The sequence below is a fragment of the Pestalotiopsis fici genome (assembly GCF_000516985.1).
Source record: "Pestalotiopsis fici W106-1 unplaced genomic scaffold PFICI_Scf_10, whole genome shotgun sequence".
NCBI lineage: Eukaryota > Fungi > Ascomycota > Sordariomycetes > Amphisphaeriales > Sporocadaceae > Pestalotiopsis > Pestalotiopsis fici.
Genome location: NW_006917100.1, coordinates 1,186,373 through 1,202,627, shown reverse-complemented (window position 1 = coordinate 1,202,627; position 16,255 = coordinate 1,186,373). Strand labels below are relative to the sequence as shown.

The 16,255-nt window shown below is 51.8% G+C and overlaps 3 protein-coding genes across 3 annotated transcripts; 1 reads left to right on the top strand and 2 right to left on the bottom strand.

Annotated features, from left to right (window-relative positions):
- Positions 1-955: 955 nt before the first annotated feature.
- On the top strand, positions 956-2,128 carry PFICI_12599 (uncharacterized protein; the record flags this gene model as incomplete). The annotated part of the gene is made up of 1 exon (XM_007841180.1): positions 956-2,128. One exon carries the CDS (start codon positions 956-958, stop codon positions 2,126-2,128), a length of 1,173 nt encoding a protein of 390 aa, XP_007839371.1.
- A 448-nt stretch (positions 2,129-2,576) lies between these two features.
- PFICI_12598 (uncharacterized protein) lies at positions 2,577-11,690 on the bottom strand (the record flags this gene model as incomplete). The annotated part of the gene is made up of 1 exon (XM_007841179.1): positions 2,577-11,690. One exon carries the CDS (start codon positions 11,688-11,690, stop codon positions 2,577-2,579), a length of 9,114 nt encoding a protein of 3,037 aa, XP_007839370.1.
- A 1,660-nt stretch (positions 11,691-13,350) lies between these two features.
- On the bottom strand, positions 13,351-16,199 carry PFICI_12597 (uncharacterized protein; the record flags this gene model as incomplete). The annotated part of the gene is made up of 4 exons (XM_007841178.1): positions 13,351-13,609; positions 13,708-14,482; positions 14,615-15,926; positions 15,984-16,199. 4 exons carry the CDS (start codon positions 16,197-16,199, stop codon positions 13,351-13,353), a joined length of 2,562 nt encoding a protein of 853 aa, XP_007839369.1.
- Between the last annotated feature and the right edge of the window lie 56 nt (positions 16,200-16,255).

The following is a 16,255-nucleotide window of genomic DNA, read 5'->3' as shown; positions in this document are numbered from 1 at the left end:
CTTGGCTTTGCTTCTCAGCACCAGCACACCCACGGTTCTGCCTCGCGTTGCCTGTTACGACTTCATCCGCTTCTGTCTTTCTCTCTATATCTTTACTTCTCGTCCAACGTCACCAATGTTGCACTATACGGATTTATCCACGAGGCAGACGCGGCTTTTGATATTATCCAATATTAGCCTGCATTGCCCAATACAGCTAATGTTCCCTTCCCTTCTGCTTTTTCACAATGGGAACGGCCAGATTAGATCAATTGATCGAAACGAGGAGCCCCAGCTAGACTAAGAAGAGTCTATTCTTGTCTAGGCGTTTTGAATTCCCCAAGTTCTTTTTTTCTTTCTCGGTCTGTCGCATGGGCCGTTCTCGGTAAGTATGTTGGTAGGTCCTCGGATCTTCTTAGTCTTCTTTTCACCAAGCACCCCCCCGTCTGTGCGGATTCATGAGGGCGCCCAGAGCGTGTGTTTCCCCTTGTTTCCGTTCGCCTTGCCTCTTGCGTCCGTCCACTTTTGGTCTTCTTTCGGGATGTGACCAATGTATAAGACCCTGCATCTTGGTTCTTCTCTATTTGTTTCCCTCTTCTCGTTCCAATCAATGGCGTGGGGTTACATTGGTGGGCAGTGTCTTGCTTTAACACAAACGTGGGGATTTTCTGTCTCTGCCCTATTCTCATCTTCTATATATCCCTATACTGGACTCCAGCAAGACCCGCATGTAACTTCCCATGCATTCGTCATGATTTCGAGGACGTCAAGTCGGGGCCTTTGACAAGTGCGCCTACACAAAACAGTTTCCCCTCGCTTGATCATCTTGCTCATTTCCTAAAGGCTGGCTACCTGGTATTGCTGAGAGCTTGGAGTTACGAGGCCAGTGAACTGGGTGATACAGGCGTCTTTCCTTGGGTTCCACGGCGGAGCACATCGTTTGAGAAGCACCAACGACTATATCAACACGACCAGAATGGGCACTACACGAGTGGGGGTCTTATTATTGGGCACATTGCTCATGCTTGTGCAAAATGTCGCCGCCATCAAGTATAAGATGACCGTCGACAGTAACTGCGACTGTTACCTCACCAATGGAAGCACTGGGACCTTTTTCAAGACGCACAAATTTTTCGACTTCCGGTCCCGGTCGGACTTGGTCAACGTGCCCTCGTCGTACGCCTCGGACCCGGACGCGGCCAGCAACGCCGACGTCGCCAGCGACTACTTCAACTCGGACGAGTGGACCGATGCCTGGAGCATTCAGCAGTGGAACAATAGCGCCAACCTCGACGACGGCGACGCCAACGTCTTCATGGTCAACTCGCCCGCCAATGTCTACATTGACGCCAATACGGACCCTGACGCCGGCTCTGAGACGTACCTGACGCTGCGGACCGTCCGCCTGGACGAGTTTCAGACGGCCGCCGAGTTCGAGTCCATTGCCCAGGCCTACCACTATGCCTCGGCGCGCATGTACGCCCGCACCGTCGGGCCCCCCGGCGCCATTGCGGCCATGTTCACGTACCGGGGATCCGACGACCCCAACGCCATCCAGGAGGCCGACCTGGAAATCCGCACCATGGACCCTCCCGACGTGATCCAGTACACGAACCAGCCGGCCTACAACCGCCAGGGCGACCCCGTGGACCGGGCGACGCGCAACGCCACCGTGCCCGTGGGATGGGACGACTGGGCGGTGCACCGCATGGACTGGAGCCCCTCGAGCACCATGTGGTACGTCGACGGCGTCAATGTCAGCCAGATTGGCTTCCAGACCCCGCGCGACCCCAGCTCCGTCATCTTCAACATGTGGTCCGACGGCGCCCACTGGAGCGGCAACATGTCCGTCGGCGACGAGGCCTACCTCCAGATCCAGTGGATCGAGCTCGTCTATAATGCCACCGACGATACCGAGGCCTCTGATAATAGCGGCGGCGCCAAGCACCGGCTGTCGAGTAGGAGCTGGTTGTCCCCGCGGGATGATGACGACGATGGTGACACGTGCCACAAGGTGTGCAGCATTGACGATACTGATACCCTGGGCACACCAGTACTGCTTTCAAACGGCCCTATTGTCGTGATATTCGGGAGTGCGAAATATTGGGTATCTGCTCTTACTTTGGTAGTTGTGTACTGGATATTCTAATTGGTACATACAAAGGTTTTTGGGTAAAAATTAGCGACTGATGATGTTTAAAAAATTGTATTTGGAATGTATAAGCAAGCAAGCAATTAGTCTACATGGGAAATTCAAAAGAGTCATCGCGTTACACAAAATGGCTAATCATATGGAAAAAGTATGTATGAAACTTTTTGAGTGAATGATTCAAAACTATCAGCTACGCTTCTTTCTATCTCCTTCTTTTTGTTCACTTTGAACAACTGCACTAACTCCTATCTCCCAATATGTGCTCTCAGCACATTGCTGATTAAAGCCTTCTTCGGCTCTGCTCTTCTCCTCTCTCATCGGCAAGTATATAGATTCCATGCTGGTATAAAATGAGAACCTCCCAACACCATCGTACTCCTCCATGCTTTCATGAACATATTATCTTGTTCCAAGTTTCCTTTTTCCCTCACATGTCCATTGACTTTTAGATTCCCGTCTTGGATCGACCACCAAACCCAAATTTTCTATTTGCTGGCTCGTCAGTAGCCTGCTTGGTGGCGAAGTCTATTTCCATCTCCTCTTCTCGGGCCAAGCCACTCTCTTCACTAGTGGCCCCGCCGCTGGATGCCTTGCTTGATGCGCTGCTCTCACGATCCTTGAGGCGATGGGTTAATGCGCTGAATTTGCCCTTGAGTCCCGAGAGGCCGCCCGTGTTGCCAGTATTGGGCGGCGCGCCAGTGGCGCGCCTGGTCAGGTCGAACCTGGGCTCTGGAATGTCGAGGGCGCTGCCCCTGCTGAGTGGTCTCAAGGTACTTGCAGCGCTGGGTTTCTGCCTAAAGTCCCCTGAACTAGTCTTGGGTCTCAGATCATGTCCCAGTGTAGCCAAAGGCCTGGGGTTGTCCTGTGGTGTAGGCGGTGTCATCATAAGGAAGGTTGGCACATTGCCTTGACCATTGGTGTGCCCTTGAAACGTATTCAAGGTGGGATTTGGTCTACTACCGCGCCGGCTCGACGCTACGCTGCTGCTTCGTGAGGTACTTCTCTGCAGAGCATTGGCACTACTCCTCGAGGTGCTTCGTTGCAGCGCGTTGCCACTACCTTGACTGCCCGTGATACTCCGCGGCGGACTTCGCGAGTAGTCGACTGGGCTCGTTCCGAACATGCTTGAAGAGTCATCGCTGTTCTCTCTACTGGCGCCAATCGGTGGTGTCGCTAGAAGGACGCTGTTTGTCGCAATCTCCCGAAGCCGCTCCTTTTCCTTGCCCGAGGGACGATGCTTGCTGAACTTGTTTCCAATGATGGCGCCTGTGTGGGAAATGAGTGCTTTGATGACACGGGATTTCAGAGCCAAGGCGAGATCCAGGTTAGACCACGTCTTATTCCTGTACTCAATGGTGGGGAGACGGAAGACAAAGTCATGCACATCCTCAATGTTGCGATCGCCCTTGCCTTTGTAGCTCAGGCACAAGACTACAGATGGCATCTTGATATAAGCAAAGGTCATGTACTGCGAGGCACGATCAATCATCATGCTCAAGTCATCAGATGGCTTGTCCTCTGATGGTTTGCCAGATTTGCTCAGAGCGAATCGCGATGACTTCTTATTCTCGGCTGATGTATTGGACGCAATAGTCGCTGAGCGGCCAATGCCAGGACGGGGCGTATTCTGACTGGCCCGCAGCGATTCGTGTGAAGGCTTTTTGCTGATAGCCTTGGAGTTGAAGAGACGAAAAACGCTGCCACCGTCACCAGAGTGGACACTGAGAGCCTTGCTCTTCTGCGGCGTGGTTTCTGGCGTCTGAGCGTCCGAGGTCAGAGTTGGTCGAAGCCTGAGCTCAAGCGAGCCGGCTCTAGTGTTGAAACCAGAGTCCTTGTCGGAAATGACAGAACCGCCAAGGCGAAGGCTTCCCGAATCGTCTTGGTAGTCATCATCATTGTCATTACCGCCATGTCGCATCATGGTCGGCGAGTCTGCTTGTTCATGCTCATTCTTGCTTTCTTCATCTTCCATCTCTGGGAATATGTACTCGAAAAGCTTCTTCCCGACGTCACGTTCTAGCTGAATCTTGAGTGGGAATAAATTGACCTCGAAGTGGTCCATGACGGGAATGCCCGCAATGGCCTCGAGCATGTGCCAGTAAACCCGTACCATCTGTTGGTTCTGGAAATCCATCATGCTCAGTTTGTCGTCAATAATATATGGAGCTACCATCTCCGGATACATTGCGTCTGGAAGTAAATTGAGTCCTAGTACCTTGCCAACCTGGAAAAGATTGATGTGCGAGCCGTCTGAGTTATCGGTCCTGTCGTACTCCACATCCCTGAGCTGTAACTCAACCAAGGGCTCATGATTGTCCCGGATGAGATGCCATACAATCTCCCGAGCAGAGATACTCCATCTCAGCAGTGCATTGCTCTGAGATGCAGTGTCGTACTTGCGCTGGGACGTTGTTATGGCCTTCATCATAAAGAAGAGCTCATCCTCGCATGCCGCCAAGTCACGCTCGAGTAGCAGACGATCGTGCCATCCCTTCTTGTCGAGGTACTTCGAGTGGACCTGGAAGTGTGTCTTGATCTCTTGCAACTGACGGATGCGCTCCTGCAACTTGGTGACCATTTCAGGAGTGCCTCGCAGGTCACTAAAGTCTGACGCGAGCATGATCTTCTCCAGTCGTTCGCTTCTCGTCTTCTCGAGCGGCTCACTGTATAGCAAAAGGTCCAGCACTATCACATAAATTGCATAGTACTGTGAAGAGTTACAGAGCGCTCGGGCTTGAGGGAACTCAACCCAGAGGTTGTCCATTCGGCTCTCTGCGTTCTCGTTTGAGTCATTGTCTGCACCCTCACTGTCGTGAATGTCGTCGTTGTATTTGAGACGGAGCGTGTTGTACTTGTCGTATCGAAGCAAAGCTGAGGTCTTCTGCACAACTCTCTTGAAACCGAATGGATCCGACTCAAAGTCAAACATGACCTCCATTGGAACCCATGGTGGCCATGATGAGCCGCTCGGTGCGCCGTACGTATTGCCAGAGTACATGGAGAGATACTGCCCGGTGAACCACTTCTGATGAGTGACAAAGAACTGAGTGCCGTCCATTCCGACCAGAAAACGCCGCTGGACAAGACCAGAGACCATATCTGAGAGTCGTGCCTTTTCCATCACCTCGACGACCTTGAGTTCCATGCTCCTGGCGGTGATCAACACGGCATTGTTCTTATTTCTGTCGCTCTGCAGTTGGATTTGAGGACCAATCAGTCGAACATGGTAACTGCTTTGGGTCGTAAAGTCCTCAGCAATGCCTGAAGTGAGATCATCCATCTTGACATTGGCCGAAGGCTCGCCAGGGATGCTTTCACCACCTGCGTCGACAAATTTGCGGCCATCCTGTATGATCTGCTTGATGCGGTGTTCAATATCCTGCGCGACTCCTTTGGTTTGGCTGTTAGTGGATTGGGGTGTCGCGCTTTGGTCGTCCTTATCGGGGGTGGCGGTGCTCCCGGGCTTGTCTTTGCCCTTTGCTTTGGCCTGCTCCTCAACAATGTCGAGAATGAACTTGACGGCGGGCCGAGAGAGGTAGTACACAAAACCTCGGCGTTGGCTCACTTGATGACTGTAGCGAAGAATGATGTTGCGCAGCAGGTTGTTCCACTTGAGTTGCATATTGTGAATCACAAAACGATTCTTGAAATCGCTCGCAAAGTCGGCTCCGGTCGGTCCTCGGGCTTCGTCGCCAGAAGAAGATGGATCCTCGGAGAGCCCCGGGATATTGGATGAACCGCTGGTGGATGAGTCGGCATCAGTTGATGCAGTGTTCATTGACACATTCTTCAGCATGCCCTGCATGAAAGTGCGCTTGTCATGTAGGACATCAGTGTGCCTGTTGAAAGTCTCGTACTCGGCTTTCAGCTGCGGATCGTTGCTGCCTTCTCTGATGTAGTGCAGTTCTTTCTCTCCGACGAGCCTGACATTGTTGTCAATCTGCGTGTCAAGTTGAGAAAGTCTTTGCTCTATGAGCTGTTGCTGAACCTCACGGGGGTTGTCATCTTGGCTCATTATGCACAAGTGCGTGGGCTCATTTCCAAAAGGACTCGTGCGGTCTGGGTCTCCAGCAATGGTGTCACCGATATCTGTCTGCCTAAAGTAGGTGACTCTTGGCGCAAAAGCAAGGGGAAGGATCTTTGTGTCGGGGTTGGGTTCTGATGGGAGAATCCAGTCGAGTTCAACGAAATCGTCCATGTCAATCCAGCTGAAGTCATTATCCGGAATCGTGAAGTGCGAGAGGTCGGTGCCATCTTCTTCGCCCTGCGCAATGAGCGTCGAGAGCGAGTTTTTCTTGATTGCTTCAGTGGTGGTGCCTTTGATGCTAGCAGAGACAGCGCGCACATCTGCTGATACAAGATCTAATTGTGCAGCATGGATCTTCATGGCTGTTGTCCTGCTTTGCGTATCTCGACCACGATCGGTGGTGCTGAACTCCTCTCTGCGCTGATGCATGTCAAGCATGAAGCTGTCAAATCTGACCTTGATACCTGTGGCCGATACTGAGCTCTCTGAGTAGTCCTCGGCGTCCTTGTGTTTGTAGATGTGACTCATGAAGAGTGGTGCAAGTAGTATATTATACTTGATTGTTCCAAGATGACGGCCGAACTTCTTGCTGTTCTTCTCCCTGCCAGGCCACAGAGAGCCTTGACGAACAGGGAGGGACATTGGTCCACCGAATGTCGACCACCAGGCAAAGAAGTGAGTAAAGAAGCGTGGTGTCAAGTGCACAGTATTGTAGCTCCTTGAGACTTGCTGATCCGCAGCTTTCCAATCCATATCGACTGGGGCACTAATGCCAATAGAGAGATGGATATGCTGACTTCTGAAGCCCCTGAAAGCATCGTAGGGTTGGCCTCCTTCTGGTTTGGCGTGGTGAGGGGATTTGAGTACAACGTCGTAGTGTGGCTTGAAGTCGAAACTGCGGCGGCCGTCGGCACCGATCGCCTTCTCAAAAACAAGACCGGCCATCCACTGCACGTTACCAGACAACTTCATGACGACTTTCTTGAATAACGCGCCAGATCTGTAGCTATCGCCGCTTGCGACACTGTCGCCCTCGCCCATTCTCCGGGCCACCTCACGCTCCTGGTGGCTATAGTCGGGAATGGCAAGTACGTATTCACCACTGTCGACGGTCATGAACCTCTTCGGCTCGTCTTCAACATTGATGTTCCAGCGGACATCATTGCGCCAACACATCAAAAATCCGGCACCATTACCGGTGACGTTGTATGGGTCTCTTGTACCTTTGAGCGCAAGATGAACATCTCCGTCACCTTTCCAAGCGACCCGGAGACGAGAATGGAAGTTGAGTCTGATCTTGTCCCAGAAACCAACCCTCTCAGAGGGGTCCAATTGGGGTTTGGTAAAGGACTCAATCACCATCATCATGTCTTGAATCGCTGGCTGATATGAAGGACCCCAAGTGATTCGGGTGGGATAGGCCGTGTTCATGTCAATGTGCATATCAGAATACGACTTCACGGGTCCTATCGTGCGGCGGACGTCGATCGCAAAGCTTCCTCCGGCTGGTTGCCCTGGTTCTTTGGCGCTTGGTGGCGTTATCTGAACCTTGATTCTCCTTGTTGACTCTGCTCCGCGATATTCTTCCGCAATCACAAAGTCAGTCTTGAGGTGCATTGCAGGGAGGCGTGAAGACTGGCCCAATTTGAGAGCCGGAATGTGTAGTAGTGGCAAGGGATAGTCTCGCAGCGACAATCTAGCTTGACTCATGCTGATCTGGACATTCATCGGAACGAGCAGAGAGTATTTCATGTCTTTGGGCTGCCCCTTTCCGACATCGTGAAGAAAGTCTGGCAGTTTGGATATCGGGAAAGATGGCTTGTCAATCATGAAGTGCAAATCTTCAATGATGGCACCCATGAGTGCCGGACGCTGAGGAACCTCGAGGATCTTTTCATGGTCCTCCACATCGTCCGGAAGGTGATCTGGTGGCCAAAACAAGCCACGAAGCTCCGTGGCGCTCTCCCTAGCCATTTGGTAATGGCGATCGATACGTTTTCTCCAACTCTGCGCATTGTGCTCGTTCAGTCGCTGTCTCGCCTCTGTAATTGTGACATGGGCGCTGCCGCTGAACCCAACGCAACCATCAGGGTCATATCGCGGCCGATTCCTGCCCCGAAGATTATCCATTGGCGGCCGGCCGTCCATAGCGGTCCGCGGTCGCTCATCCTCACTCCTGCTTCGATTCCAAGACACATTCATATCTTTGGTGCGACCCCGAGTCATCACTGAACGGTTGCGTAGCCGGTTAGTCTCCTTGCGGATCTCTTCCTCATGGATCTTTTTGACCTTGACACGATATGCATCTTCTCGGGCTAGTCTCTGCAGCTGCTCTACACGTCCAGCTCGATAGATCATGCCCAACTTCCATTCAAATGCTCCATCCTCTAGCTCAAACAGCAGATGTCGGGTTCGTACAGAAATCTTGGGTACGTGCTTTGGACCTTCGGGGCCCTTTTCAAGGATGTACTCATTTGTGCCCGTCTTGAAGCGGTGGTGAAGCTGGGCAGAGGCTTTGATGACATTTATGAAGCTGTCCGAGATCTTGTGTATGATCAGCTCGTACGGAACAGCTATCCGCATCGCGTCTGCGTTGATGTCGAACATCTTATCATCATGGAAGCCAAAGGCACTGAACTTTCGAGATTCGCGATAGTCAACTCGGAAGGAATGAACACTGGCGATCCTCGACCAGACACCTTGCATCCGTGGTGCGCCAGCAAACATGCGCACAAGTTTAGCACGAAAGAATGGTGGAGACCACCTATGGCGACCAGTTTCGACATTGCATATCTGGATCATGACCGCGGGATCGGAAGGTAAATCTGCCTTGATCTGGATCATGGACGCCTTGACATCAATGGTCACAAGCTCCTTGACTGGACGACTGGAGTAGCTCATTTGATCCACCGCGGGCGAGCCAGGCGATAGAATTGGGGGTGCCAAATGATCGTCAATGGAAGGGCTATTTGCCGCATGCTGCTTGGTTTTAATGTCGGTTGTCTCTCGTTTCGTTCTCATGAATGCTCTTCCCAGCACCATGATTGCAACACCCACTGCATAGTGCCGATATAGGGAATATTGAAGCATCAATGTCTTCATATGTGAGTGGACATGCAGAACGGGACCTTGCTTGTCAGTGGAAGTGGACAGGGCGACTTCGAATCGAGGCAAATGAACAAAGGGGTCAGCTTCCCACTTCTCTTCACCATCAATGATGAAGGCCTCCAGTCCATGAACATGGATAGCAATTCTGCGCCCATCGCCTTCGGTGTAATGCTCAGGCAGTTTCTTCTTGGGCGAAGAAGGAGATGGCACTGCCTTGAATACTTCAGGGTCAGGTATCACTGCTCGGCTTGCAGCTCGCCTTCTAGACGCGGGACGCTGCCGTAAATGTTGGTCCATGCGTTGAGCACGATATTCTGCAGACCACGAATCGATCTGTAGTGCAAGTCCCCGGGTGTGATTGGGGAAATCGTCATCAACGCCAGCGACTTCAACACTAAAATCATCAACTGATAGCTGAAAGTGTAAAAGCCATGATGGCAGTCCTCGGAGTCCACCTTGTGTTTTTGGCGTTCTCGATCGAGCACGCTTATCAGGCTCGACATCGAGACGGAGCTGTCGAATGATCTGGCGTACACCGGTCGCGATCTCAGGGCGCACCATATGCACAGCCAAGGACTGAAGATGCCCATTCGCCATGACATGCACGTCAGGATTAGCTCCCAGCGTCACTTTCAAGTCAAAAAACTCCGTGTCGACAAGATCAAACCTCCCTCCTTGCGCAGTCTGGTAGTAGAGATTGTGCGTCTGCACCCGTGCTTGTGAAACGAGCGAATAATGCATATCTTCGACGGTCGAATGGAAAGACTCCACATCCAACGATATCGACGATATGGACGAGATGATGAGGTCAAAATCATCCGGATCATCTGTCTTTTGTACTGGAGGTAGAGCAACACGAAAGACAGGCTCGTGCATGGTGAATTTGATGTTTGCTTTTGGCAAGAGTCGCGATATCAACTTGTGGCGTTGTTGTACTTGCGCTTTCGGTGCCTTGGGCTGCGGTCGAAGCAGAGCAACGAGAATGGGAAGATGCTTGGGATCGAGATCAACCGATGGCGAAGTCACGACACTATTGGCGAAAAGAATATTGGCGTTCCTCTCATCGGCGCTCACGTGGTCTGAAAGCTCTACCGTCTTGGAGGGTAAAGTAGTCCTGACTGTCGTGGTGGCCATTGGTATATAGACCAACCGTTCTGGTTTGCCGTGCCCATCATCCAGCCCAATTGATATAGACAGAGCAGCAGCCAATGCTTCGTGTGCGAGATCCTTGGATGGGAAGTACATGCGATGGGCTGGCGACTTTGGATCTAAACGATGCAGATCTATACCCACCTCCTTCATGGAAAAGTTGAGCAGAAGCGGTGCGCCGGACGCCTTGACCGTCATGACCTTTTTGCTCACTCCGACAAGACTAACTGCAAATTGGACCTCCTTCACACCTCTCAAGATGGAGCTCACGAACTCCTTCGAATCTGATACGGTTTGCATAATGTCCTGATCTGTACTGCCGGGTTCGTCGAGCTCCTGAATGACATTGTCGACGGAGAGATCGAATGCCTCCACTGTGTGATAGTCCTTTGAGTACAGGCGCTTTTGCGTTTGAAAGCGCTCCATGGAGATTTGCACATCGTCGTATGGTACGTGGACGCGGCCAAGCTTGAGGGCGATTGTGGCATCCCGAAGGCCGTCCAGCTGTTCGTAAAGGAACCCATGAACGTTGAGGACAGCGTTGTCGAGAATCTCAGATGCCTCGCCGCCCTGTGCGGTGAATAGTACACTGCGCAGTGTGACGATCCATTCGGCCTGTTGTTTTTGTCTGTTCTTCTCGGCCCTGGTCTGGAAAAAGAAGCGGGCGCGATCGACCATCTTGCGCCGCGTGTCGACTGCAACGGTGAAGCTGCCGCATTGTATCTTGCCCACGTCGACGATATTGACTGTCGAGTCGGTGGCCACAACATCAACCAATCGCAGCCAATGGATATTCCTGTGAAGTCTCTTGATCTTCTCCTTTGTCTTCATCAGCTGCTTCCATGTCTCGCTTCGTGCGGCGCCAAAGGTGGCGCGACGGGGAAGCGTGGTTCTTCGCTTCGGAGGGAATATGGGCTTGTCCTTCTCTTCAGACTTGCAGTCGTCTTGACCGGCACCGCCATCGTCTTCCTCCACCGCAGTGCCGGCCTTGTGGCCTTCGAGCGCCTTGATATCGACCGTCACGGCGAGTTCGCTAACGACAATACTCAGCCATGTAGGCTGCGAGAAAGTCGGGCGGTGTACGTTGAGGCCAAGCCCCCGTATCTCGATCTTGATGCCATCCTTGGGGGTGTATGCTAAACGTCGCAGGGAGAAATAACCGATGCGCTGGATTGACAGGCCAGTGACGATGCGTAGGAGGGCGAATACGACGAAGGAAGCGATGTAGGCAAGCACAATGACCCCGAATATGAATGTCGGGTTTAACAGGGCCATGATCACTATTATGATCGATCGTTGTCTTCACACTACACCTGCTCACGGCGCCCTGGGCGCGTCCCACGTAGCCGACTTTCGGCGAGGTTGTTGTCTTAGCATGCGGCGCACGCGATGTGATTTTGGTACGGGGACGGAGGGAGGACGGGTATAGCTGAACTTCGGGTGGTAGCTTGCTTACATGGTGAAAACTGAGCTTGTGCTTTTTCGCAGCATCATCATCTAGTAGGTTGGCGTATCGCAAAGGCCCATCATCGATTCCCCAATGCCCCGAGAATGCCGGATTGCAATCTGGACCTAAGGGAACAAGCACTATCCTTACGCAACAGCTACTACTACTACTTCGTAGGTAGTTTAGAGCCGCCGGCTGGGTGGGTGATGCTAGGGATAGCTGTTGATTGGTCACCACTCGGACGGAATCTGTGCTTTAGCTTGGCGATGGCCGGGCGAGGATAGCTGCTGCTTCTGCTTTCGTGTTTTCACAGTTGGGGGTTATTATCGTCTGGGGGCGTAGCCGTACAAGGTAGCTGGCAGGTAGGCAGGCAGGTAGGTAGGCCAAAAGATTCCTTGGCCCAAGATAAAACTTTACTTTTCCATCTCTAGGTCAACTGTCTAGGAATGTCGCGAACGAATGGCACGTCACTTTCTCCTGGCCATCCCATGATGGAGTCAATAGCCGCAAAACAGTGGATACAGGAACATGTAGGCATGGGCGATCGGCTTAGTGCTTCCCCCTGGCCTTAGAGTGAGCGGACCCAGTCATCAAAGGAGGAAATCGCCATCAATCATGTACCACATTGATATTATTGACCCCCCGGGACTGTCAATAAATACATACCCTTGGGACGACAAAGACCTTTTTTCTTCTTTTATTTATACTTCCATGCCAGTGGCATTTCTCCATGCACAGGCGGTAGATTAGTGCATTGTTCCAACTCTAGCCTCACCTCAACAAGCCGTTCGAGTTCAAAAAAAATCAAGGAGTACCACGGGCAAATGGCTCGTTGGCCCCCCAAGGAATACTTCTGGAACCCAGAAATTTCCAAAGTTCGCCGATCCTTGTTTTCCCCCTGAAGTTCTTAACTCCATACTGGCCCCCGAAAGAACCCCGGCCGTTGGGGAACGTTGCTCGTCCCCCCAAAAATCTCCCTGAAGCTTCAGCGGGGCATACATACTTGTAAGCTCTACATTAGAGTATACTTGGCAGGAGCTTATTGTTTGGATGGAAAAACTGCTCAGCTTTTATGCTCGAGACATTCCACAAGCTGCAACTTCTGATGGAAATATTTGAATAAGGACGGAGTTTTTTTATGCACACATGCCTTCACGGTACCCTACAATCCATGTGCCTTGCGGTTGCTTCAGCAGTCTACCGAAAGACCATATGAAAAGAATTTGATTGCCTGGCCTTCTCTTGTGCAACTCGTCTATGTATATGTCTTGTCTAAAATTATATAATAAATGCAATTCTCGCCTGCGCAAGCCATGCAATGCTGATAAATGACTATATTCCGACCATGCAATAATGAAGTAACCCGCGAATGTTCCCTCAACTCCAGCAAAATTCGGGGCGTTCGTGTCCCATGCAGTAACGAGGCCATCCCAGTAACGCCCTACAACTCCGTTGTATCCTTTATAGGTAGCATCACTGAATTGTCCGCTATAATCTGGATCGAACGGCCTCGAGACGGAATTTGATATCCTTGAGGGCTTTGGTAACAGGCTTCCAGTCGTCGAATTGCTGGAGCAGCTCTGCCGTCTCTGCCGAAAGTTCTGTCTTGACAATGCCTTCTTCTAGAAGGCCGCGCATAATCCATGGGAGTATGTACGGATTGGAACTGGACATTCCTTCATGTTTGTCGACCCGGGAGGGGACCGTGCCTACATCCGTCGTTTCGAGGGCATGAGAGACAGCTAGGCTGTGGTTTTTTCACGTTAGCCGAGACCGAGGCATGCGCATCTGGAGTGATCCAGAAAAAAAGTTGGGTGAACAGGGAATCGAGGAATTTCAACCTACTCATAAACTTGCTCGTCATCATAAAGGCGGGAATGCCCTTCTCCAGAGTACAGGCTGCCGGCCAAGGCAACAGATAATTCTCGAATTAGTCCTTGGTCGGACACGCCTAAATTGCGAAGCTTGAGTGCAAATCCAACCAGATGCGCGATAAAATCGGGAGCGTGAATCCGACCATCGACGAACACAGCTCGGTATATGTAAGGATGGGCCGCTGGTGAGTACACAGCTGACTCCATCGGTACCACCTGGTCGTCAATGCTGCCAATGAATGTGACTCGGCATCCGTGTTCGAGTACAGTCTTCACAGCATGCTCCAGCCTTTGAGCTATCTCGCTCGAGGGGTCCGCAAATTGCCATAGTTCGGCTACAGATCCCATGAGCATTCCCATTCCTGACTTGTAGTCTGGGAAAGGGCCGAGTGACACGCCTGCCATTGCGCATATTCCTATCCGCGCATTTGTGATGACGCCGAGGTCAATGAGCTTGGCCACGAGCATTAGACCGACGGGCACTCCTTGTGAATGACAACCAACCAGGATCAAGTCTGCACTACGAATGTGATCGATCCAATTGAGAAGCAATTTCCACAAATTGTCAACACGGTCTGCGATCTTGCCTTCGCCTTCGAGGGCAACTTTTTCAATCTCGCAATCCTCGCAGCCATGATTGTCAGCCCACCTCCTGATGGCATCGGCACAGTGATTGGCGAAGCGAATTGATGTGCCTGTAGGTTGTCCAATCATTGGTCTCAAGTATATTGCTGGAAATAAGCCATCTATCCACATATGAGTCAGCAAACGCTTCTGATCTAGAAGGTGGCAGCTCCACGTTCAACCTTTGGCTTTCCAACCGGCAGGACAAAACCCAGATGGGGGAGAAAAAGAAATCATAACAACAAACTACTTACGAACACCTATGGCAATGGCCTTTTTGATTCTGGGAGGTTCTTTCGCTAGATATACGTGTGTCGCCGATGGTTGCTGCGTTCTGAGCAAAAGCCGAGTGATCTGCTTAATGATGGAAGGATTCTGTTTCATCTGGTAAGTGCTTCGAAATGATGGCAACAGTAAATTCGGAGGCGACGCCTTGACCGAAGTAGGGCTGTCGAGCTTTGCTCCCGCGGCCTTGTTGACTGGGGTATCAGGTCGCGAGAGGGTGGGTTCGTCAAGATCCACGGATTGAGGCCTTCCCCTTTTGCTCGCCTTTAAAGTCGCTGATTTTGTAGGTGACCCTTTCGTTGTTTTGCTTATAGGAGTTTCCTTGATGGTTTTGTTGACAGGGATTTCCTTGGCGCTCTTGTTCAAATGAGCCTCCTTCATCGATGCGGCGCCATCTTTGACCTTGACGCCAGTAGACTGCTGAGGATTTGCTTCTGAGCCCTCACCTATCACGGCCAGTTCACCCGGCTCCTGTGTAGCTTTTACTTGACCGCCTTGGTCTTTAGAGCCAGTGTCGCGGGACCAGAAAGCCCACGTCGAGCCAGCTGAAGGTTGACTCTCCACCGAAGCTGGGGGAGGTGGTGCATCTTTCATAACCACATCCTCGTCTTCCTTGGCTTGCACAGTTTCGGTGTTTGGCTTATGGTTTGAGTCTTTTTGTGGAGTTTCCGACTCGGCAGTGGTATTCCACCAGTAGCCTAACCACGAGCTGGTTGGCCTTCCAGACGTTGGCGTTTCTGGCACAGCGGTCGGTGGACCTTCAGATGAAGTTTCCACTGGTGGTTGTGCCTGGACGGGTTCTGGGCTCCTGGGCACATCCGTTAATGGAGCATGCTCGTTTGACGTGTTATCAATAGGCGCAGTAGGTGCGCCGAACCATCCCCCAAACCAACCCGAAGATGTTGTTGATTGTGCCGCTCCCGGCGTATTGGAGACCTTTGGTTGTTCTGGTTCCGTCATATCGGTGTCAGCCTCTTCCCCGAGCTTTAATTTATTCTGCAACTCTTTCGTAGGTTCACTGTCTTTTGATGTTGCCTGAGCACTCTCGGTAGCTGTATCCGGCGCGGATGGCCCATCGTTTTCATGAATCTTAGGCATTGTTCTTGTTGACTGGGCATCGGAATCGGCAAGGTCTTCTGCATTTCTCTTCGGCTCAAAACGGCTCAAATCCACAGTTGTCTTTGATCTCACGGTTCCTCCCATTATAGTCTCTTTGGCGACTTGAGTGGAAGCTGAGGCTTTCCGCCCCAGCGAGCCGTACCAAGATCCCGACTTTCGCACCTATATAGATAGATAAGCCTCCAATCGAGTGTGACGCAACGAGAATCAGGAACTCACCTGTTTCGAGGGTACTTGGCTCCCATTTGAGTCGCTGGATTGTTGAGAACTCGATAGGGCAGAGCGCTGCTTTTGATCCTTCGTGGAAAGCTCTCCCGATGCCGTCGCAAGACTTCGGCCAGTGCTGGGCTGCGACGGCAGTGTGGCGGGGAGACTGGTGGTGCTGCCGCCGCTGAGTCCCGAGGGGTTCGGCTTAGTTCGCTTCCGTGGACTCATATTGAGGTGTTGTATTTGTGCAGTTGGTGCGTATGCATTTCGCAAGTAATCCAGTT